Source organism: Halictus rubicundus, chromosome 13 (assembly GCF_050948215.1).
Source record: "Halictus rubicundus isolate RS-2024b chromosome 13, iyHalRubi1_principal, whole genome shotgun sequence".
In the NCBI taxonomy this organism is placed as follows: domain Eukaryota; kingdom Metazoa; phylum Arthropoda; class Insecta; order Hymenoptera; family Halictidae; genus Halictus; species Halictus rubicundus.
The window spans coordinates 2692440-2716545 of NC_135161.1; the positions used below are offsets into that span (position 1 = coordinate 2692440).

The following is a 24106-nucleotide window of genomic DNA, read 5'->3' on the forward strand; positions in this document are numbered from 1 at the left end:
AACGTAATACTAATGACTACTGGCAGACACATCTAGTCAATTAATTGCAGATAAAATTGCTGACTTACCCGGTAACCCTTCTCTCCGGTGCCGCCATATTCTCCACCAGCACCTTTTTCACCCTTTGGTCCAGGGGGCCCATCTGGACCGATGTCACCCGGAAGCCCTTCCGGTCCTTGTGGCCCAGGGATGCCGGAAAAACCTGGATTACCTTTTATTCCCGTACAATTGCATTTGTACGAATCATTGCAGATCTAAAACAAATAAAACGAAAACGTAGGTCAAAAAATGTTCACTGATCGTGTCATTATTCTTTAAAGCAAGCACAAATACAAGTGTAGTTTATATTATGTCGTGATTCAATAAATAATCTAATTTTATTCTTATCTAGAATAATTAAACGAGTTATTGCCTGTCTGTAGAAATGAATCGATAACATATCGGTCAGTTTGACTTAGGCATAAATACCAATATGTTTTCGATTCTACTGATTCAACCTAAAGATATTATTCATAAAATTGGATTATGTGATAAACGACTCTTATCTATTTACAATAAGCATTATAAATTGATTAGTATCTTTTTCTTTGTTTGTGGGTTAAAATCATTGTAATGAATATCAACGTAAATGATTACGGTACATAGTGCATCACTTTTTGAATCTTCCATTAACCCCCCAGTGGGATTATTATGATTGCTGCGGCACTAATAAATTTTCTTTATTTTATTACGTTCTCGATGCAGCAAAGAAAAATTGATTTCCATTTACCAATTAAGTGGAAATTGATATTGAGTATATACATATATGTGTTAATTAAATACCGTTAATTAAAAGTACGTTTTTCATAAATCAAACAACCGTTTGTTTAAACTGTATAACAGTTCCAGAATCGAAGCACAATTTTATTGTGAAAATAAAGTTATATTATGTATGCGATTTCTATTATTTCACGATTCTACTCGTCCTTTTCCAAACGCACCTTGAATTTTTTAATTTAGATTGAAGTTACTTTTCTTCTGTTGTTTGAGTATCACCGAAGAGTTAGAGTAGCTGATGCTTTCAAAAACACTTGTGTTGTAGATCAAAATGTTTATTCTTGAAACGGGAAACTCATCTTTGAATGGTCCATACGCTAATCCTTAACGGCGCGTTTAATTCGGTACATAAAACATTCGTATATTTTCAAGATAAAATTGCATTCAATACATAAGCAACAGCTTACGTGTCCATCACAATGATGCTCGATTGAACGTCACGAATTTTTAAGAAAACTTTTCTTATGCAATAACTTGAAAAGTCTTTTGTTAGAACCAGGGACCAAAAATACCAGTTATTCTAAAATTTTCTACGATAAAAACCATTAATAAAAAGTTGATTATTATTGAAATTTTAGATCATCTACACAAAGTATAAAGAAAAAAATTCGAAGAATAAAATGATTAAAAAATATCGATTTTAATACTTTTTGGTTACAAATAACAGTTATTAGTGTCCAAAAAATTGAATCCTCCTCGATAACCGTTAGCGATGAAGAAAAACTGTTTCGATTGCTCATAACAGTTATCGATGATCGAATTTCTTTTCACTTGTTCATAATAATTATTGATGAGAAAATTCATTTCAGTTGCTTATTTAATTACTGAGTTGTCTACTCTTTTTCGGATGGACCAAGCCTGTGAAATTCATTGAGGAAGTTTCGCACAACAAGACGAATCAACAGACCATAAGAACAACACAAAATCTGAAAAAAATTTTTCAAAATTTTTTCAACTGGGAAACCAGAAATATTAGACTCCCGTATTTATCAAAATTAGCGTGAATAATTCACGCTGTGCCCGCAACTTAGGTTAGTGTTGAACGAACCTTTTCTGCTCTAAAATTAACGTTAGATGATTTGCGATGTAATTTGTTAGGAGAAAATGTGGGGAAACTCATGTTTGTCAGATTAAATTTTGATTCTAGCAATTAATTTTATCAATAAAAAATTTATTAAATAATTGATTGTCTACCATTTGAAAGTTGTACTATTTAATAGTGACTATTACAAATTTCCTTCATCAATAAGTGTTATGAGCGATCGAAATAAATTTTTCTCATTGATAACTGTTATGAGCGATCGAAATAAATTTTTCTTATCGATAACTGTTATGAACGATCCAAATAAACTTCTCTCATTGACAACTGTTATGAGCGACCGAAATAAACTTCTCCCATCGATAACTGCTATTAGCGATCGAAATAAAATCTCATTGATAACTGTTATAAGTGATCGAAATGAATTTCTCTCAAAGATAACATTTACCAATAAAAGAAAAAATTTTCGGTTACTTATAATCCTTATTTGTAACCAATACGATTTTAGTCGATGAAATACTTGTTATTCCATGACTGTTTTTCTTTTTGGTTATAACAGTTGTGGTTCCTGGTTAGAACTAGTCTTTGTAACTCAAGTTCTGATGTCGAGAATTTTTTATTGTCGTTGTGAGTTTCGTAAAAGAGGGATATTGTTCTGCAAATGAATTACACCATTGCACCTCGAAGGACGTTGTCTATTTGAGTAGTGTGTAAGAGGAGGTAGAACCGTACTTCCTCGCGTTTACTACGCAAAACGAAAGTTGCTCTGTTTGTGTCAACGAAACACGACCGGCGACCGGCATACAGCGTTTTTCGAGAGAAGCCTGTCGTCGTATGCACACACAAGACACATGTTCGTACATTACAGTTCTTTTGTACTTCAGTGTGAGATCGCTCATCCCATAGCTTTTTCCATATATACAGGGCAGCTTTTGAAACGTGCCGAATTTCAGTAAATCGTAGATAAATTTTTCACACTTGGCATCGGGGAACACATACAGTGGCGGACGCAAGAAAGTTTATTCTATAATTGTTTTGTAGTTAATGTGGCCTATGCAAGAATAATACGTTTATTTATTACGTATTCGGTTTTGTACCGTGCAAGAATCATTTTCTTTTAGCATTTTATTGAGTCTCAAAAAGGTCAAATGCAGTGACTGATTTTGATCGGGTTATTTAATTGAATATAATATTTTAGCTCTCGTTTCGCTGTTATTAAACACAGTAATAAAAGTAGCACACAATACCTTCCGCAATAACTTCCACAATATCACTTTTACTATTACCGAGCTTAGGAAACTAAACTGCCTATAAAATACTATGGTATCTCACGTTGATAACGTGAAAACTGTGTTTAAAAGCGTGACGTACCACCACCATTGAGAACGTTGCGTTTAGTCACGTTGATGAAATCTTATTTTTGAGTACATATACCAAATTACTTACATTTTGGATATATCTCGGTAAGTATAAAGTTTTGGCCCTATGTCTTTTAATACTGTTTTTTATGAAAATTTCATGCTTTATTCATATTCAATAAGAAATATGAAGCAGTTCACTTAAAAAAAAAAAAATTAAGATATGCTCCGTATCTCGATGAAAGGAGCAAAGAAGTAACTACAAAACAATTGCACCATGTAACTTTTGATTGGAACATTTTTTTCTATGATGAACAATTTACCAGATATTTGAAGTCGTTTCGCGACGAGAATCGCTCTAATGATCCGAACACGTTGCAAAACATTTCTTGTATTACAAAGGAGAACATTTCCGTTTATGTTTCGCAGCGTTCACGTTGGTTATTCAGGTGCACTCGTGTTTATTGTGAGTCGAATTTAGAGATTTGGAGCGTTAACCTGCTCAACGTCCCGAAACGAAACTTGTTTCGCTCGAAGTATCTCTTATTCTCTTGAATTGAAAACTTTGAAAAAATCAGACATATTTTAGCTATTAGACTACACAACTATGAATTTTTTAAGAATTTTTAGCTTCGAAACCGAATTTTAAAGAATAAAAATTGTTGAAATGCCGATTTCTTGTAGAAGTTATGAGATACGAAGCTTATACTTTTACAGTTTTAGCATATCGTTATGGTTGTTAACATATATTTTTCAGATTTTTCAAAGTGACGGCACATAATTAAAACAATCAAGAACTGCTATTTTTTACCTTTTCCATGTCCATACAAGTACCATGATCATATGATTCACACAATTAATTTCTTAGATAGATATTATATGAAATTCTAAATAATATGCATGTATTTCCATGGAAGAGTTCTTACTCCTCTGGCGCATTAGTCTTTGTCACTGTCATCATTGATTACAGGGTGTATCAGTAGACAAATTTTGGAGAGAATTTCTGCCGGCATTACAATTTGTGAAAGATATCGAACATGCGATAAATGATAAATTATCACAGCTATATGGGAGCAACAGCCAATGGTGCGATTACCATTTCCACAGTCACAGTAATGACGTAACTTTTGATTTCAGCATAATCTATTGCATCAGATGTATATTCTATGATTTTTTTAACTATGTGCTTTCACTTTGAAAAATTTGAAAAAATTATATGTTAACAACCATAACGAGACGATAAAACTGTATAAGTATAAACTTAGTATCTCATAACTTCTACTAGAAATCGGCATTTCAAAATATTTTTTTATTTTTTAAAATTCGGTTTTGAAGCTAAAAATTCTGAAAAATTCATAGATGTGCACTCTAATAGCTAAAATATGCCTGACTTTTTTTAGAATTTTCAATTCAAGAGGATAAGAAATATTACGGAAAAACCTGATTTCCTTTTTCACCCTATTACTACCCCGCGTGTCGAGATATAGGGTTGAAAATTGGCACATAGAATTACCTTATCTGACTACACCCTTTAACGCATGAAATATTCATTTACTTTTCAGTGATTAGATTTTTATTTTTGGTAGTAAAATATGTTTGATAATTAAGACTATTAGTTAAACGTACTGTTGAATGATCTTAAAAATCATGGTTCTATTTAAAAACGGAATTTAATCCTCTTATATTTTAAATTAATAATGCAAACCAAAAAGGAACCACCACCTAAAATTTTGTCGCCTGAACTGTTTAATTTCCATTAATGAAAAATTAATAAATTTAATCTCACCAAGTACATCAGCCTTTATGCACTTAGCTACGACACTGTATACATCCTGTTTCATCCTAAATTATTATTTTATATTAAAATTTTTTGATACTGATTATAGATTTGGAATTATTTACAATATTACTCTCGCCACTTATTATTTTTTACCTAGGCCCCCTTACTTTCATTTATCCTAAAGTTTATTGTATTAAAGTTTCTAAATATTTCTGAAATTACGAGTTTATATCAAATTTACTAATGCTGACTATCAGTAGCAATTTTATCTGTACTATTGACTAAAATATAAATAATTTAATATTTATAAAAGTGTGTAGTATGAATTTAGTATTGTTTGCAAGTATCGAATTACTTTCCGCTTATCAATGCACTTGAGATGTTTAATGAAAGAAACTGCATACCAAAACTCAAGATTTTATATAGTTTAAGGTAACAATATTTTTGAAATGTAAGCTAACAAGTGTGCAAATTGTCTAGCACATATGTATGTTCTGAACATTCTAAATTTTCATTTACTAATCCGTATAATAAATATCATATAAACCTGTTTAGGCGTGTTTGACATTGACTTACAATTTGGTATACAGCTATATACCAAAGGTGAAAAATGTACTTCTTTGAAAAGGGTGATTCTTGAGGTGATTTGAAGTAACTTTTTCCTTTGCGAAAATGTTCTCCGCAGCTTTGTTAAAGAGTTATTAACGAAAAACACGGACCGATCAGAGTGCGGCTACAGCTAAGTGTAATATTTGCATTGGCCGAGCCGGATCCGTCCCCTGTAGCCGCGCTCTGATTGGTCCTTGCTTTTCGTTAATAACATTTTATGTAATAAGAAAATTTTTGCAAAGGAAACAGTGTACCCTTTTCCTTTCAAGGAAGTACAACATTTTGGGACACCCTGTATAACTATGTAATATTAAACCAATTCTGATCGTTATGATTATTATTTTATGAGAAATTTGTTTAAAAAGTTCTTCAAACTTAAATTAGTTTACTTCTCAAAGAACTCAGTGTGCCAGTTATACGGAATTATTAAAATTATTCAAGAGGAAGCTGGCATGATTACATCATCTCGACAACATGAAGATCTGTTGTTTTTCTTTCTCTATTACCGTTTCGATGGTATCGTCAATGTGCCTCGGAATCTTTTCAGATAGCTTACTAAAACAAATATTTGCGATACCAGACGGGGTTCACCAATCAAATGTTTACTCAACCAGCCTACGGTACGCTTCTTTTTAAACAGATGCCCGGCGATTCGAGTGAAACCGTTTCACATTTTAATAACAAAGATTTATGTAACAGAAGAAAAAGTGAAACTGTACTTCTGCATCCGCCCACGATCGAGGATTACATAGTAGAATCAAGGTCACCTCTTGCATTAATGCATCAGTTTAATGCCTCCTACGTGATTGGTTGTGACGAGTCACCTTGTTTCCAATCGCATGTCAAGGTATCTTTGTCATTTTCACTTTAGATTTTCGCGGAGACACCGAGAACCACCGAACGTTTCGAACTTTTCTCTATTATTCACTTCAATAATTTTCGAAATTTATTTCGCTTAACATTCACACAATAACAATGTACACGGAAAAACTATTCGTTGTCTTGTGATTTAACGCAAAAGACTTTGGTGCATTAACTCACACAATTTCTTTATAAGATGCGAAAGTAATCATTAATGTGTCCCTATAATCCGTAACTGATGTTACAAAACAATTGTCTTCATGCTCGTGAGGTTTCGAACTCATTAAAACATTCAACGCTCATCTGACTGTCTTCTTTATTCCTTAAATAGAAAATTTTCTAAGTACAAGACACTTTGAAATTGTCGACATATATGTAATAAAATAACTTAATTTTATCTCACTCTTTATTATTACTAGGTATATATGTAAACAAGGTTTATGATGAAATGACTAGAGCACATGAAAAGGATACTAATGAATTGTGAACTGTTTATTCTGAAAATATATAATATAATAATTATTTTTGTTTCGAATATTGTGCAGTTCCACAGTTTCCACATTTTTTTTATATGTAAGCTCGTTGCATTTAAGTAATTTATACTTCATTTCTTAATTTTCTATTCTAAACCAACGCTGAAATTAGTTTTGCCGAACTACTATAGTTGGGTGATGTAGACTAATTTTTTGCAGACTAATTTAATTAAAATCGAAAGATATTTTAGATCTAAGTTATGTAGATTTAATACTACCAATTTATATTTATTCTAGTCTGAAGAATATGCATGTTTTTGACTATCGATAAAATCTATCGATAACTTTCGTAGCAGAAATATAAGTTTAAAAGACGGATAGAATCTTTCCATACGCCTAATATAATACAACCGTGGTTACTATCATTATGTGCACACAGAAGTGTAAGACTTAACTAAAACAAACACTATAATACGAATTAAATTTTGTGTACCGTTCAAATCAATTTGACAAAAAAAAGACGGTTTGTATTTATGTGTATTATAGTCGAGTTACGGACAAGATTTTATCATTAACTTCATTATTCACCAAAATCGTACAATATGTCTGTTAAATTGAAGAATAGGAGTTAAAAAACATAAATTATCTCTTGCGTATTGTTTATATAAGTTTTGGTTAATAATCTACGAAAGGCATAAATTTGCATAAATAAACCATTCGGTTTATAGCCATAATAAATAAATAAATAAATATCCGCAATCCACGTATTACTCATTGCAAACTGTTTCGTCAGTCTTATCCCGTTGATTTTCATTTTCGCATGTTGACCTCGAGCGGTAACAATCTTCCAAATATGTAATGTCTCGGTTTCTGGCATCGAAATGGCGTAACATGCCGGCTTGGACGAGAGTCGAGAAGATTACGCGATAAGACAGTCTGTCGCGAGTTATGTTCCACTTCGTCGCGAAAATCTTCAAATTCGAAGCCGCAAACTCCTGAGGAACAACTTTGCAACGTCATAGCATGCTAGAAGTTGGCAAAACTTTCCGAAATTTCTCTGTTGGGGACTCCAGTTTTCTTCTTCATTGTGGGATCGTTTGAGGAGAATAATGTTATTACAATCTCAAGAAGATGCAAGACTTTATATGTAAGCGCGTATCTGTATGAGAAACTTCGCAGATACAGTAAATATCGAGTACTGTAGTTCGAAACAATGATATGGTATACGAAGTAAACATGCTTTTTTCAGTTCTCTTAAAGTTCGAGTATACTTAACCTCTTCAGGGACGCATTTTCAATAATTCCTTGTTTTATTAAAATATTATCAGTGCTTCCATGCGGCGCAACTTTTGCTCTGGCTGAAGTTCCGAAAGTCGGTCAAGTCAGACTGATCTCAAATTTTGCACATAGCCTCATTTTGCATTGAAAACATGTTTCCCAAAACGATTTTTGGCGACTCGAAAACAAATTTTTATCATATTAGTGTAATTTTCTACATTACCGACACAACATTTTTTACCTTACCGGTATAACGCTTGGATTAGGTGCCGTTTCTGAACCTAGAATTGCTTTACGCGGGTAGGGTCAGGTCTGGGTTAGGTTTGTATATGATTATGTTTAATTTTTATTGTTTTATAGTCATGGTTGAGCGTGGCGGTAGATATCGCTTGGAAATTTGTCCAGACAATAAATAAGACGCGATCACATTGATTGGTGTGATACAAACACATGTAGAAGTTATACTGTAAGGTACAAAATTTGATGTTGCTATGGCAGAAAATGACAATAAAATGATACAAACCTTTTTTTCGAGTCGCCAAAAATCCTTTTAGGAAACTTGTTTTTAATGCAAAATGAGGCTATGTGCAAAATTTGAGCTCGGTCCGACTTGACCGATTTTCAGAACTTTAGCCTTTGCTTTTATCGTTGAGCGATTCTGCAGTGAATTTTTTGCTCTCCAACAAATTTTGATTATATTTCACTTCGAACAATTTTAATTCACGAAGAAATTGAACGTACACATATGTACCAATATCCCTAAAGAAGTTAAATAAAGTGCTGATTCAAACTTTGATTACGGCTAATGCTCATTGAAACGAGTAAAGTACTCTTAATGAACACTCGTCATCGATGGAATTTACGAACGAGAACTCTAGATAAAGTTGTGTTCTAAAAGAATGTTAAAGAGTCTTTTTAAAGTTTATTTCTAATAAGTTTGGTGTGACAATTGTCGCAGTAAAATGCAAAAGTTCTATGACTTAATTTACAAGTGTGTGGAGGTAACAGTGGATAGTAAACGCATTACACTCGCATATTCGATCAGTGCTAAAGGACGTGTTAAACGAGACGACTGATTGCGAGTACTATGTTACGCGTTATGACTGGTAATCTACATCGCGAACGAAGTGCACCACTTAAGCTAAGGAGACTGTCCTTGTCGCCAGAAGTCTGCATTACGAATATGTGTTTGCATCCATAGAATCATTGTTCAAACGTTAACTTCAATCTACGAAAACAGCCACCGCAATATCATTGTTCTTAGTGCTTAATTAGAGTACATACAAGTAAACGCACAATGCGATAGTATTATCATAGAATTCAAATTTCTGTCCCGTGTTTACATCACTAAAATAGTTAGGAATTCTTAACAATGCAATTGTGTTTATAAAATCTGACCAAAGAAATGGGTCGGTGTTTTTAACGTTAATACTTTCAGAATTAAGCAATCTTTAAATGAAGTAAATACAAATGGTTGTCAAATTGCATGGGTAAATAGTACTTTATAAGATATGAATAATTGTTTAAGTGCAAGTAACACTACTGATCAAAGTGATAAATATCTAGTTTCATTTTTTAAATAAACGCTACATATACATAGTGTAAGTGACCCACTTACTGTGCCTATATTAATTATACTTCTTTTTAAAGCATAATGAACATTGAAAAAGAGATATTAAATTTTTTTCATTAAAATCAGTTAATATATAGATTTTGTTATATATTTCTTTTTAAATATTCGTTATGCTTTAAAAATAAGTATAATTAATATAGGCACAGTAATCAGTACCCCCACAGTAATTGGGTCCTTTACCCTATAGCTTTTATCGTACGATTTGATAGTACGTGTTTGTAGAGCGAATGATTTGATAGCATGATAACCCGGTTTGATAGGAAGAGTTGATTTTGTATAAGCACAGTTGATCTATCACTGTTCTTTTCTAATTATTTTCAGTAGCGATTTGTTCGTGCAGTACAGCGGAACTCCATTTATACGTGCTTTATTCTCAAGATTTATGCTGAGTTTTGGAAATATCAACCAACACATCCGCAAGAAATACAGCGGTATCTTAGAGGCACAAATCCTCATACTCCAGAACTTTTGAAGTAATCTTGTAAATCTAATCGTGAGAAGCGAGCTCCAGCATGTGCCAGCCGTTTTCACCGAATGGCGGACGTTTACGAGACCCACAGGTCCAAATATTTATGCTACCGCCGAGGTTCCTGGATCTACGATGTCAAATTTAGTGTAAAACCTTGTAAACAGCTTTTTTTGAACCAGATTCACTGGAACTGTACTGTCGGAAGTTCTTTTTATGCCTCGCATCGTGTATCGTGCCCGAAATTACTGGAAAGCCACGGTAATACATTACAGACACGGATTGCGTAATTTCCATGACAGACAGTGAAAATCCAGCGAACACAATTCGACAATACATGTTAAAGCTCAACGGTGGCTATTAGAAACCAAGTATGTAGGATAAAGGACACAATTACTTTAGAAGTACCAATTACTGTGCCTACATTAATTATAATATATTAAATATAATGTATTCAATTATGATATACAATCATAATGAATATTAAAAAGGAGATATTCAATTTTTTTCAATAAAATCAGTTAATATATACATATTATATTATATATATTTTTAAATATTCATTATGCTTTAAAAATAAGTATAATTAATATAGGCACAGTAATTGGGTCCCTTACCCTATATAGTAGACGAGTTATTTCCGGGTGTTTTGCTAATAAGATATAGATGGATATCTTCGTTGATCTTCTTACATGTATATTATACCAATCATAATCTAAAATGTAGAGCAGTTGTTAAGTGTAGAGCCCGCGTCTCATAAGAAGATAGTCGAGAGGAATGCGAATGGAATTGGCAAAGAAATCGTCTGGTTGGTCAGGCGCACATAGTTGTGTCATACACGTTCTCGTTACTAGCTGAAAAGGGAACGTCGGGGACTGATAGACACTGATTTTGATGAAACTTTGCATAAATATTTATTAGACCTATCCGAGAAGATAGCTGTAATTCGTTCGTTCCCGTTTTTCACTTTGTGAGAGATATCAATCATTTGGTCCGAACCGCCCTCTCTATATACGTGCTTATAAGTCGTAAACAACAAAAGATATCAAAAAATGGTTGAAATAAAAGTTACACCATTTCTTGAGATCTATAAGTTGTACTTTTTTACCGCCTAAGAAAGCGGGGAATCGTTCAACTCTGGAATTTTATAGGTGCTGAGACCGGGCCGCAAAAAGGAATCAATCTTTTTCGAAAATTGAATTTCTAATATAAAAAAAATTTAGAGGCAGCTTTGTAGATCTCAAGAAACGGTATAACTTTTATTGCAACCATTTTTTGATATCTTTTGTTGTTTACGACTTATAAGCACGTATACAGAAAGGACAGTTCGGATAAAAGAGTTGATATCTGCTTACTAAACACGGACGGTACGTGTGTACATTATTGTGAAAAATATTATAGTTAATATTATAATCCACATTGAACTGTATTTCCAACTATAAACGGACAAAAATTTGGCTGGTTAGTTTTATTCCGAAAAGAACATTATAATGTGGCTGTGTAGAAATATGTACGATTTTTAATGTCTAACTGACGGGGTAGGTCCTGAAATATTCCAAAGAGAAAAGAACATTATTCGCGTTCAACAAAACGCAGTTATTTACTCGAACAATTTCAGAATATTGTCAATTTTATTTTTAGAAATAAGGAAAACTCAGTAGGTGCTAAATCTAGCGAACATGGTGAATAGTTAATAACAGGTATGTTTTTTTATTGCCAATATAAAATTTGTTGCAAGATATAAAATAAAGCAATTTCTCATGGCGGAATATTAAAGAACAAATAAACATATTGAAACAAGAAACTTGTAGGGCACTAACAATAAGAGAGGTTAAAATTACATAGTATTACTGTAACTTCATAAATGGGTTTACTACACAGTATATTTCTAAAAATATAAGTCCGAGAATTTTTTGAACATACCGTGTATAATAGAATAATTATTTAATTACAATGCTAGATCCATTCTTTAGTAATTTTTACAATAAACAGTGTTGCTAATGGGTCGCCATAGATTGAGCTATTTAAATTTGAAACATGCTGGGATACTGAAAACAAACAGCTAACAAACAAATAACTAATAATACGCTGGGTTGTAATTTACGAAATAATGGAGGTTCGGTTAAGAGTTCGTATAGACGAGGTTTAACATTAATTGATAAATTGGATAAACAAGGTTCTATTGTACCACGAATGAAAGTACAGTAAAGGTTCGATCTAAGCAAATTCGAACTGTTCGATCTAAGCAAAACGCCTATCCTCTCCACAGTGGGGGGCATACCCCGCGAGGGGCCATCAAGCATGAGTTACCTCGATCGCCGAGCAGTGTAAAGTGTAAGAGACCAGGAGATCACTAATCCAATTACAAAACTTCTTTATTTTTCACTATTTTTTATGAGACTTTCACCAACTTATTTGTGGCATTTTTCTGATTAAAATGACACTGAACACCATATAATTAGATCTGCATATAGTGGTTTAATTTACGGTATGTAATAAGTTTCAGATGTAAAAGAGGATAGAGAGCGAAGAAGAAAGAGAAATAGCGATCGCGACGGTCGGCAAACATTAAAAACTTATTGTATTGTTTAAAATACCGACGCGACGATAACTTTTTTATTTTTAGCTATGAAACCATTCCCAACAGATTTCTGAAGTGAAAGATCATGCTTCACATGTACATATGCACAGTAAATATGGGCCAAATTATATCTTGTTTGGTGTCATTTTAATCAGAAAAATGTCACAAATATGATCGTAAAGTTTCATTAAAAATAAGTGAAAATAAAGTAGTTTCATTACTGCGTTAGCATTGTCGTTAGCATTGTGATATGCCGTTTTATGTTGCACTTTTGGCCCCGCGCACAGTGCGGACAAATGGCCTAGTTTTGGGCACTTCTCTAAATTTGGTTATTAATGTATACGTTAATTTGAAGTTTTATATGTAATTAATAAATAAAACCACCGTTGAAAATTTATACAAAAAATAAATCTGCTGTATTCAATGTAAAAAGAATGCATATACTTTGGTGAGCACTTTCCATTACACAGAATTATTATTGCAACACTCATCTACAATTAATGCAATATTTTTCGATTTTTGACACTTTAGAGAATGCGAGTTTTAAAAAATGAAATTTAATAATAAAATCAATAAATTGAAAAAAAAATTAACAGTATTTATGCATAAAAAAAAAGGAACTTTTCGTACATCGTGATATAAACGTCCGCACTGTATTACAAAAGAATGAAAGAAAGAATGGAACTGTACGATCTAAGCAACGACACGGACTCGAGGGTTTTACTTACTGTTAGCATCTAAACCTTAGATCGAACCTTTACTGTATTTGTAAAAAGATGACAGCCTTTACAGCCTTACAGTCTTTTCCCGATATATGTTCTAAATATCTAGCCAATAAAAGTCCCAAAACTATCCCCACTGCCGCGGGGTATACCCCATAAGGACCCCAAAGCTCGAGTGTCCTCGGTCGCCCAGGAGTGTAAACATAATTCGATCTTTTAGCCGATATATGTATGTCCCTGGGTAGACCCGTGTTGTGGACATATATCGAGAAAACACTGTCTATTCTTTTATTGATTCCGTACTTTTATCGATTTTGTACTTCTCCGTCGTCGAATCGACCATGATTGAATAGTGACGATGCACAGTACAGCCAACCATTTATCAGAAAGAGAGTAAAAACTGTTGAGCAAATTGCACGAGTTGAACGGACTGGTTGAATTCTCCCTTGTCTCACGACAGCGCCTAAGAACAGCGTTCCTCCCGCTATAAGATCCCGATCTCGGACGTTCGCGCGATAAAGGTGAACCAACAATAGCCGTGTTGGCGAGCCGGAATTAATGTATTGTTAAACATGCTTCACACGGACAGGTAACGCGCGCGTTCACACCGTACGTGATATTGCTCTTATCGGTCTGCGGCATTATGAGGTTCAATTCCATGGTGGACATTCTCTACGCGAAGCTGTTCCGCGGTAATGGAACGGAATCGATGCTTGCAATTTGACCGCTGTTTCAGGAGCAACCTATACGTCACTGATTCTGGTACAACCGAAGTCTTACAGCAGTTTCCATTGTTATTTCTCGCAAGTGCAAATGTTTGTAAATCTAGTTTGAGAATTTTATCATTTATTAAGGGGGTATTCCAGTTTTTCATTAAAAAAAAATCGAGTTTTTGCATTTTATTTCAGCATACGTGTTGTGGAATATGTGTGCGAAAGAATCTCTTTGAATTCGTAAAATTAACGTAGGGTAAGGGACCCAATTACTGTGCCTATATTAATTATACTTATTTTTTAAGCATAATGAATATTAAAAAAGAGAAATTAAATTTTTCATAAAAATCAGTTAATATATATGTGTTATATACCTCTTTTCTTAATATTGATTATGCTTTAAAAGTAAGTATAATTAATATAGGCACAGTAATTCGGTCTCTTACCCTATACTGCGCCAGTAAAAATTTTCGAGTGGCGACAAAAGAAAATGATCCCGGCACGTCAGTAGCATTCGCTCGACTGACAAGTCACAATGTACACGCTACTACAGCGAGTTAGTGAGGTAACCTATAGACAGTTAACAGATATGTATTTGTTCTATTCTTAGGAAAGGCGTTATTCCGTATTAGGCCACTTGTCTCCAATACAAAGTAGAACTAATATAAAGTTTTTAATTAGAATTCATAAAGTATATTCAAATAACTGAATTTGAAAAATCAATTCGGCATTTCAATTATTGAATTCTAGCTGAGGTGGGCAATATTTGGCGAAATAAATATTTCAAGTACTATTTAATATTTTACAGTAAAATATTTTAGTAAAATATTTTTATTCTGACAATCTAAACCATGAAATAAAATGTTTGTATCTCAAAAATCTGAATAATAAAACAAAATATTTCCAGAACACAATCTACAACATAAAATATAATATTTTATTTCAATAATCTGGCATAAAACAAAATACTTATATTGAAAACGAACCATTATCTTCAGCAAGAATATTTAAAGTAAAAGGAATAAAATATTTCGAGATGAAATCCAAATATTTTTAATATTCTGCAAATAAAATACTATTTTAAAAACTTATTGCATCAAATAAAATATTTTATTTTCGAAGTTGTACGCATACTTCAAAATAAATAGGATTCTTTACTATTTACTATTTAAAATACTATTTTACCCAGCTGTGAATTCTAGTGATCTTGCATACTACTCTTGTAGCTCCAATAAAAAATGTGTAACACGAAGACAAATATTTTACTTTCTGGAGATGAATAAAGCTTGTAAAGTAAAAGAATTTGTAACTAAAATACTGCATTCCTATATGTAAGGTTAATTTGGACACCTAGAAATCAGATATCTACCAATCAAATTACTCTTACTTATCGAAATCCAGAAATTCCAATCTATTTTCAAAAGCTGTGGATTTAAAAGTTCAGCGTGTTGTCGCCATTACACGAAAAAAGCCATCGCGTTCGAAATGGATCCAGTTACATAAAATTGTGCAGGTCTAAACGTTCGACGGGTTCCTGCTAAATATTCAGCCGGCGAACGATCTACGAAACGGTCAGTTTACACAGTTTCCGATCTGATCGCCGAATCACCCTTTACGATATAAGCGAAAAATAAAAGACGACCAAGCTATTTGCAAGGAACGATAGTGTGATTATAATTTGTGTCCTATTTACGAATTCGAATCGAGGCTAGTACGGTTTATTTATTCGCACGCGGTTTCTTTTTTTACATTCTCTGATAGAATCGACTAATTATAGAAGTAATCATGTGTATCTGCATATATTTGTAATAGGTTATTCTGTGCTCAAACAATTAAAGGATATCGTTACAAGCATGTCGAAATAAAATGTGTAGTTTTATTTAAAAATAATAGATTGACATTAAAGTAACTGTTACACATAAATGTATACATATCACCATTTCGATAGCACATTGTGTAGAATATATGTACACGTCACTTGATCTAAAAGTTGGACACCAAATATTTATACAATTTAAACAAATTTTATGTCGCATTAAGAGAAAACATAAAACTGTTGAGTTAACAAAATTTCGTGTCGATAGTTGGAAAAATTCAAGATTAGTGAATAAAAATATAGTGGCATACATTAGGGAAACGTATGCTAGTTGCCATTATAAGATTGTTTATCTAATACAAAGAAATTATCACAGACAGGAGTGCTTTCATTAATGGTGTATCCGACGTTAAAGAATGTAAGTTTCTCTAAGAGCTTAAATCACCTAACAATAACACTAATGATTTTGAAGAAGAAAGTACAACGATTAACACTTCTACGCGATTTTAGAGTGGTTGCTTTTAAAAGTAACTGCTCATGCGCGATGAGTAATTTTTTAAGCTCGCCAAAAAGCCCAATCGAGTATTGTGAAACGCGCGTGACATTTAAAATTCTTGATATTCATTTAAGGTGTGGTGGAGAGAGAAAAAAAAATGATAAGATTGCATGCACGATTAATTGTGACACTTCGTGCCAGACGTCGTATTCTGTCTCTTTATGCAACCCGTTTCTGCGTAGAGATTGGTCGGACCGCGACCGGTCCAATTCGGTCCGGGACCGGTATCGACGGTGTGCCGAAATTACCGAACTTTCTCAGTGGAGAGTACCAGCATTAACCCATTTATGCTTGCGACTACAAGCATCGGATGGAACTTTTATCGATAATTAAATGTATGAAAACGCATGCTGCGATATCGGCGGCTCTTTTATAATTTAGCATCGATGGAAGATCCATCATGTATGGATCATTACCTTTTTCGATCATTAAATGTAAAGTATCGTTTATAATTATCCACCATTTATTATATATATACATATATAATATATATACAGTGTGTCCCACGAACACTGTCCACTTGAATACCTTGGTTATTACACACGATGCGGGAAAATGTTACTTACAGAAGTTGTAGGGTTCAAGAAACTATATAATATGGTATAAAATAAATGATATTCTTGCAAGTGGAGGCGTAGAGAAGATATAGAGGCAACCTTCGTTTTTTTTTTAAATGGAATGTCCAATTTTTTATGCTCAATTTCGATAGATTGGCGTATTCTCAGTATAAAAGTACTAAAGTGGATTTGTCCTAAAACTTACCGATGCTGAAATATTTGACTGTTTTCATTCTATTACTTTCATTATGGAACGTATTCAAGGATATGCTCACTACGTTAAATGTAAACATTGGTAGGCTTTCAACGTCTCTCAGTGTCAGTCAGATTCTCAGTTAGTGAACGTAAGATAGTCAATATGAAATTTTTATTCGAAGAACAATTAGAGATGCTTCTAATTTATGAAGAACGTAGGAGAAACGCAATTGTGGCTCGAAATTTGTACAGTGAAAGATATCCAAATCGCATATGCCCTTCACACAAGATTTTTGAAAGATTGTGTTAAAAATTAAAAGAAACTCGATGTCTCGCTGTTCGTAAGATGAATCGTGAAAAGCCTGTATGTAGTAATGAAGATAATGAAATTAATGTTGTTGCAATGGTACATCGTAATCCTCATATCAGTGTACGTCAGATTCAGCGCGAATCTGAAGTCAGCAAAAGTAGTGCATCACGAATTCTCACTCGTCACAAATATCATCCGTACCACATTAGCCTTCACCAGAAATTACATCACATGGATTATGTAAATCGTGTTAGATTTTGTGGATGGACTCAGGAGCAGTTATAAATCAATCCACTTTTTTTCTCTTTAATACTATTTACCGATGAGGCTACTTTTACCAACACTGTGCGTGTTAATTTACATAACACGCCTTATTGGTCAGTACAAAATCCTCGCTGGCTACGAGAAATTGATCATCAAAGACGCTGGTCCATTAATGTGTGATGTGGAATCATAGGGCAACAAATAATTGGGCCTTATTTCATTGTCAGCACTTTTACTGGTCAAAAATATGATACGTTCTTAAGAAATACATTGCCAAATTTATTAGAAAACGTGCCATTAAGCGTTCGTCAGACAATGTGGTATCAGCATGATAGATGTCTAACACCCTACGCTCGAAGGGTGAGAAGTACACTTAATACTAGGTTTACGGAGCACTAAAAATGATTATTTTGTATTGCTTCATAAAAATAACGTGAATGTATCTATCGAAATTTTTAGCCACTTTTTTAAATGATATATGCCCAAAGAAATCAATTTGTTAAATAATTCCTTATGGACGCATCTTTACAATCTCAATATTCGTAAATTAAGAATATTAGAATCCATCATTTTGACGGGTCCCGTAAATCTAGTGTTAATGAAATATTCCCAAATTGATGGGTAGGACGCGGTGGCACTATTTGCTAGCCAGCACGAAGTCCAGATTTAACACCCCTAGATTTTTTCTTGTAGGGAACATTGAAAAATATTGTGTATCGAGATGCACGAACAACTCCGGAAGATACGAAGCAACGAATTATCGCAGCGTGTGCTACAATAGACGCTCCAACAGTAAGACGTGTAAAAGACCTAACAGTTCAAAGACTACAACGTTGCATCGCTGCAGATGGCCGACATTTCGAACATTCTTCATGAAAACAGTTAAATATCTCAACAACGGTAAGTTTTAAGACAAATACACTTTAGTACTTTTATACTCAGAATACGCCAATCCATCGAAATTGAGCATAAAAAATTGGACATTCCATTTAAAAAAACAAAGGTGACCTGTATATCTTCTCTACGTCTTCACTTGCAAGAATATCAACAGCTTCTGTAACATTTTCTCGTGTTGTTTGAAATAACCAAGATATTCAAGTGGACAGAGTTCGTGGGACACACTGTATATACATAGGGGGAGTCACGAAAAACAGAACACTTGATTTTCTCTGTTGGTATGAAGGATAAACACAAGTTTCAAAAGTGAAATGAAACCGTTCAAACGGGGTAATACGATGATCGTCGGTATTTTTTAAAATAGTACTATGTTTTTTTAATCTCATTACGCGATGGCTAATGCCGAGACGAGTTCAACGACTTAGCACACTGTGACCATGAAATGATCTTGAGTGCAGAAATTAAAATAAAATGACATCAAAAAACGCGACTTTTATTTTATTAACTGTTCAAAATGGTGACCTTTGGCAGTTATACATGCATGAAAACGTTTGCTAAGACTTTCAATTTCACCTTGGGTTGTTTCAGGTGAGATAGTTGCACAGAAGTGAATAATTTTTTCTCGCATGATTTCAGGCGTTGTGGCTGATTCTCTATAAACATCATTTTTTAATTTACCCCATAAAAAGTAATCAAGGGGAGTAAGATCTGGTGAGCGAGCTGGCCTCAGAATTTCTCCTCCACGTCTGATTTGAGAATTTATTATTTAAGAACTCTGTCGCAGTTCGTGAAGCGTGAGCTGGACAGCCATCGTGCTGGAACCACGTGCTGGTACGAATATCTAAGGAAGCATCTTCTAAGAGAGCCGACGATGAAGTTCCTAGAAATGTGACATACCTGGCTGCGTTTAATTACTGAGCAGAAAAAAAGACTGGCTGTCAGTCAGGCTGTCATATTATTTTATTGTTTACTATTCCGGACCATACGTTGATCGTCCATGGCCGTTGCTTATCAATTCCTCGTAATCAGCGTGGATTATTATTGCTCCAATAATGCATATTTCTTAAATTCATTTGTCCATGGTTTGAAAATGGGGCCTCGTCAGTGAATAATACTTTATGAAAAAATTGTCTATCCTCGGTCATTCTTCTTAGACCCCACTTCCGTGAAATTCTTGATAAACTGATATGTAATAGGGATGCAATTTTTAAGAATGCAGTATTCGCATAATGCTGATTCGCATAAGACTGATTAATTCCACTTTCTCGAGCGAGCTGTCTGCTGCTAATGTGTGGATTCACATTTACTGCTTTTAAAACATTCACCGTATTTGCTGAATTTGTTGCAGTTTTAGTTCCTCCATATCTTTAACTTCCGACACTACCCGTTTCTTTAAATTTTTTAATTAAATTTGAATAATTTAAAAAGGACGGACAATTGCGTTCAGGAAATCGCTCCTCATACAGACGAACGGCTCCTCTAAGGCACTGGTGACTTTCATTATACAAAGCAATCAAATCGATCTTTTCTTGTGTCGAATAACGCATATTGAAACGTCTATCGACGAACTGATACTGATACACTGTCGCAATAAGTAAACGAGAATGACAGGCAGTAAATGATTCAAAGTTATGTATTGTTTGTATATGTTTGATGGAGATTATCTTTCACCAGCTGCTCAAGAATTCCAATTGTAAACGTTGGGATTTTGTGTAACAGAATTCAGATTTCTGGACTCAAAATCATTTCAAGGTCATAGTGTCCTAGGTCGTTGAACTCGTCTCGGTATTAACCATCACGTAATGAGTTTAAAAAAACATAGTACTATGTCGTAAAAAAACTTTAATCACAAAATCTATTGATGTCATCATATTGCCCCCGTTGAACGGTTTCATTTATCTTTTGAAACTTTCGTTTATCCTTCATGCCAAAAGAGAAAATCAAGTGTTCTGGTTTTCGTGACTCACCCTGTATATATTTATGTAACAAATATGTAAATGTTATCGTTAATTTCACTTTAATGTGTCCAGTGGAAAGTAAGATATAATTCACTTACTTGTTTTAGGGATTTATTTTTTGAGTACAAAACGAAGAAATTGTTAGGAAATGGGTATTGTAGGAGCAAGTATTCAGTATTGGGTTTTCGGTGTTCGCTTTTAAATACAAATTACAGAAGTATTTCACATTCCTGATTAAATACAAAATGCCAAGGTATTCGTCAACTGTTAGGAACAGTTATTCAATAGGAGTAATTTGTACTGACGTAGGGTAATGGACCCAATTATTGCGGGAGTGACCATTACTGTGTCTACAGTAATTAAACTCATTTTTAAAGCATAATGAATATTAAAAAAGAGATGTTACATTTTTTTAGAGGCACAGTAATTGGCACCCCGCAGTAATTGGGTTCCTTACCCTAACAGTCGAATGCAATATCGAAATGCATTTCGCATTCGCAACAAAAAGAATGAGAAATTTTCCAGTTGATAATGTATTTGTCATTCGACTATTTTTTTAAATGCTTCTCGCCCATCGTTGCTCTGGGGAAGAGACCGGTATAGGTACTGTTTTGTACATTACTAGATAGTAGGGTAAGGGACCCATTATCGTGGGGTACCAATTACTGTGCCTACATTAATTATACTTATTCTTAAGAGCCAATGGTAGTCACGTGGCTTTTGCAGAGTCAGGAGGTCGGTCACTGCTGTATAATTTCCGATCAAAGCCTTCAGCCACTGACTTAAGATCCGTCATGGTCTTGATTTTACTTTGATAGTTTCGGCTCTATTTCGCAGAGAATCAAGACAAAATATAGCTCAATTTGTAGCTGGAGATATTTTCTAGCGCGCGCTACTCTCGATTTCATCCCGAAAACTCATCTAATGGCATAAAAATGCTTAGATTCCACGGCATGCTCATCGTCAATTTTTGGCCTACTTCTAACGCTTATACTACCAAATAGCATAATCTCGTCAGCTGATGACCAGCGCGCGCTAGATTGAACCTTCCTCTTTCGAATGAGCCCTTACCCAGCGAAAAATATTCTCATATAAGGACGAAAAGTTGAGGCATGTAAAACCATTTTCCGCCTATTTTTGTCGGTAACGTGGTCACTCTACCTTATCGCGAATTTATGGAGTCTTGACTCTTAAAGCATAATGAATATTAAAAAAGAGATATATATACATTTATACCTTTTATACATTTATATATTATATTATATATTATTTTTGTATATTTATATTTTTTTTTATCTTCGTAATTGGGTCCCTTAGCTTACGTGTGTCTAGGGTAACAAGATCCTGCAAATGTAGATCTGCTCGGGGCATGTATCATGAACAATATCGTCTGGTAAAGAAAAGAGTCGACTGATCCGGCGCGGCGTGCGAAGTGGTCCACGTCCACGATCGCCTGCCCGTTGGGCAAGATACGGTGTGTGAGAAAGATAAGGAAAAAAGGAAAAAAGAAAGGACAGAAAATCAGGGTAAAACCGTTGCAGGGACCACGGTGTAGACTACTGTAGACGAAGAGGAGGTAGTCTATGGAATCTGCATAATGTGCAGTAATATTAAGCGACCTCGGCCCGACTAGATGACGCCGGTCAAGCGGATTCGTTGGCAAATTGTGGGTATATACAGGGTGTCCAACATAACGTTCGACTTGCGGGTAAAGGGTGATTTTGCGCACAAAAATTAGTCGAGAAATGGGAACAACGTGTTTCTACTGTTTTCCTCCTTTGTTCTTCTACAAACAAGATTTTGGTTGGAGGATATGTCGATCACGCGCAAACTCGATCGCGGGTCAACTTCACAATGTAAATTGTACACTCAATATGCATTCCTACTTCTATGTATACTTATAGACATTTCGCTTCAGACCTAGAATTTTCCAAATAAATTAAGACATATCCAGGAAAATGTATGCATTCCGTTGCCTTGTTCGCTTTAAATATTATTTTAATGTTAAAATCAATGATGAAATTAATATTCATCTGTATCGAAATGATAAATAGTTATATTATTAATAGTTATACGTTAAATAATTATTAGCCTTTTTAATGGGGCCGCTACCGTACAGTTCACCGCGTTGACCATAGAATTTAATTATCAGTATCTATCAGTAAATTTAATTACCACAATTTTTTACACTGTGCAGTGACCGTTCCATAACTATCCGTTTTTGCAACTCTAAAAATGGACATTTCCAGGATGTAAATAGCCTATCGCAGGCACGCTCAGCTGGTTAACCGTATTAGGGTAGAATAATAAATTTAATCAGTTCAATCGTCTCTACTAGTTTTGGAGATACAGTTTTCTTTCGATATAAGACGATGGCTCGAGATGGCTTTCGTATTTCGGATGAGGGTAACTATGTGGCTCGACTTTATTCTCGAGTGGGCCAAAAGTGAACACAGAGAATATGGGAGAGGCTCGAATGTAGCGGCAAACTATAAAGTGGTCGACCGAGCAGCGATATCTTTCGTTGGAAAAGGATAGAGATAGAATATGGCGTACCCTCTTATTCTGGCACTAAGCGGTGTCGATCTAACAACTTCAAAACAAGAAGAGGAGATAAAGATTTTCTTATTTCGAAAGAAATATACCAACGTATGAGAAATTATGTAAACGGATCACCCCATGTAAATAAACATTTCTTACATGTATGTTGCATTAACTACAAAGTGATTAGCAACCAGATGGCTGACAATTAACAATAATATAATTAACATGTAGTTTCAAATGCAGTTTGACACATATTAGTATAACTATTGAAATGATAATTGTACACACGTGTGAACGTTTATAATTTCTTGTAAAATAGAATTAATCCTACAAATTGCGATTTTAAATTAATACAATAATTGAAGCTGACTATATTTTACACATCTGGCATTTTATTTATCGAATATTAACGATGTTTCTTGAATAATCAAAAACATTTTAAAAAATCAAAGGGAGAGATACAAATTTTCAAAGCAGTGATTGCCAAGCTTAGAATATGGTGGTTGTCATACGTCAAGTTTTTTGTTCCTATTGTTGAGAGATTACGTAGTGAACAGTTCGCCAACAGATTTAGATTTTTTCTTCTTTCTTAAAAGTTACACGTAAGGGAAAGATTTATACTAATTTCATAGCATAATCGTTATTCATTTATGACAATAATTACTTTTTGATACAGTCTG

At 34.0% G+C, this 24106-nt stretch overlaps 1 protein-coding gene across 1 annotated transcript in view; it reads right to left on the reverse strand.

Annotated features, from left to right (window-relative positions):
* The window catches only part of LOC143360356 (uncharacterized), a 141467-nt gene that overhangs the window by 76909 nt on the left and 40452 nt on the right, over positions 1–24106 (reverse strand). Inside the window, exon 2 of the mRNA XM_076799111.1 lies at positions 69–254. Coding sequence (XP_076655226.1) covers positions 69–254 — 186 coding nt within the window. The remainder of the gene's footprint in view (positions 1–68; positions 255–24106) is intronic.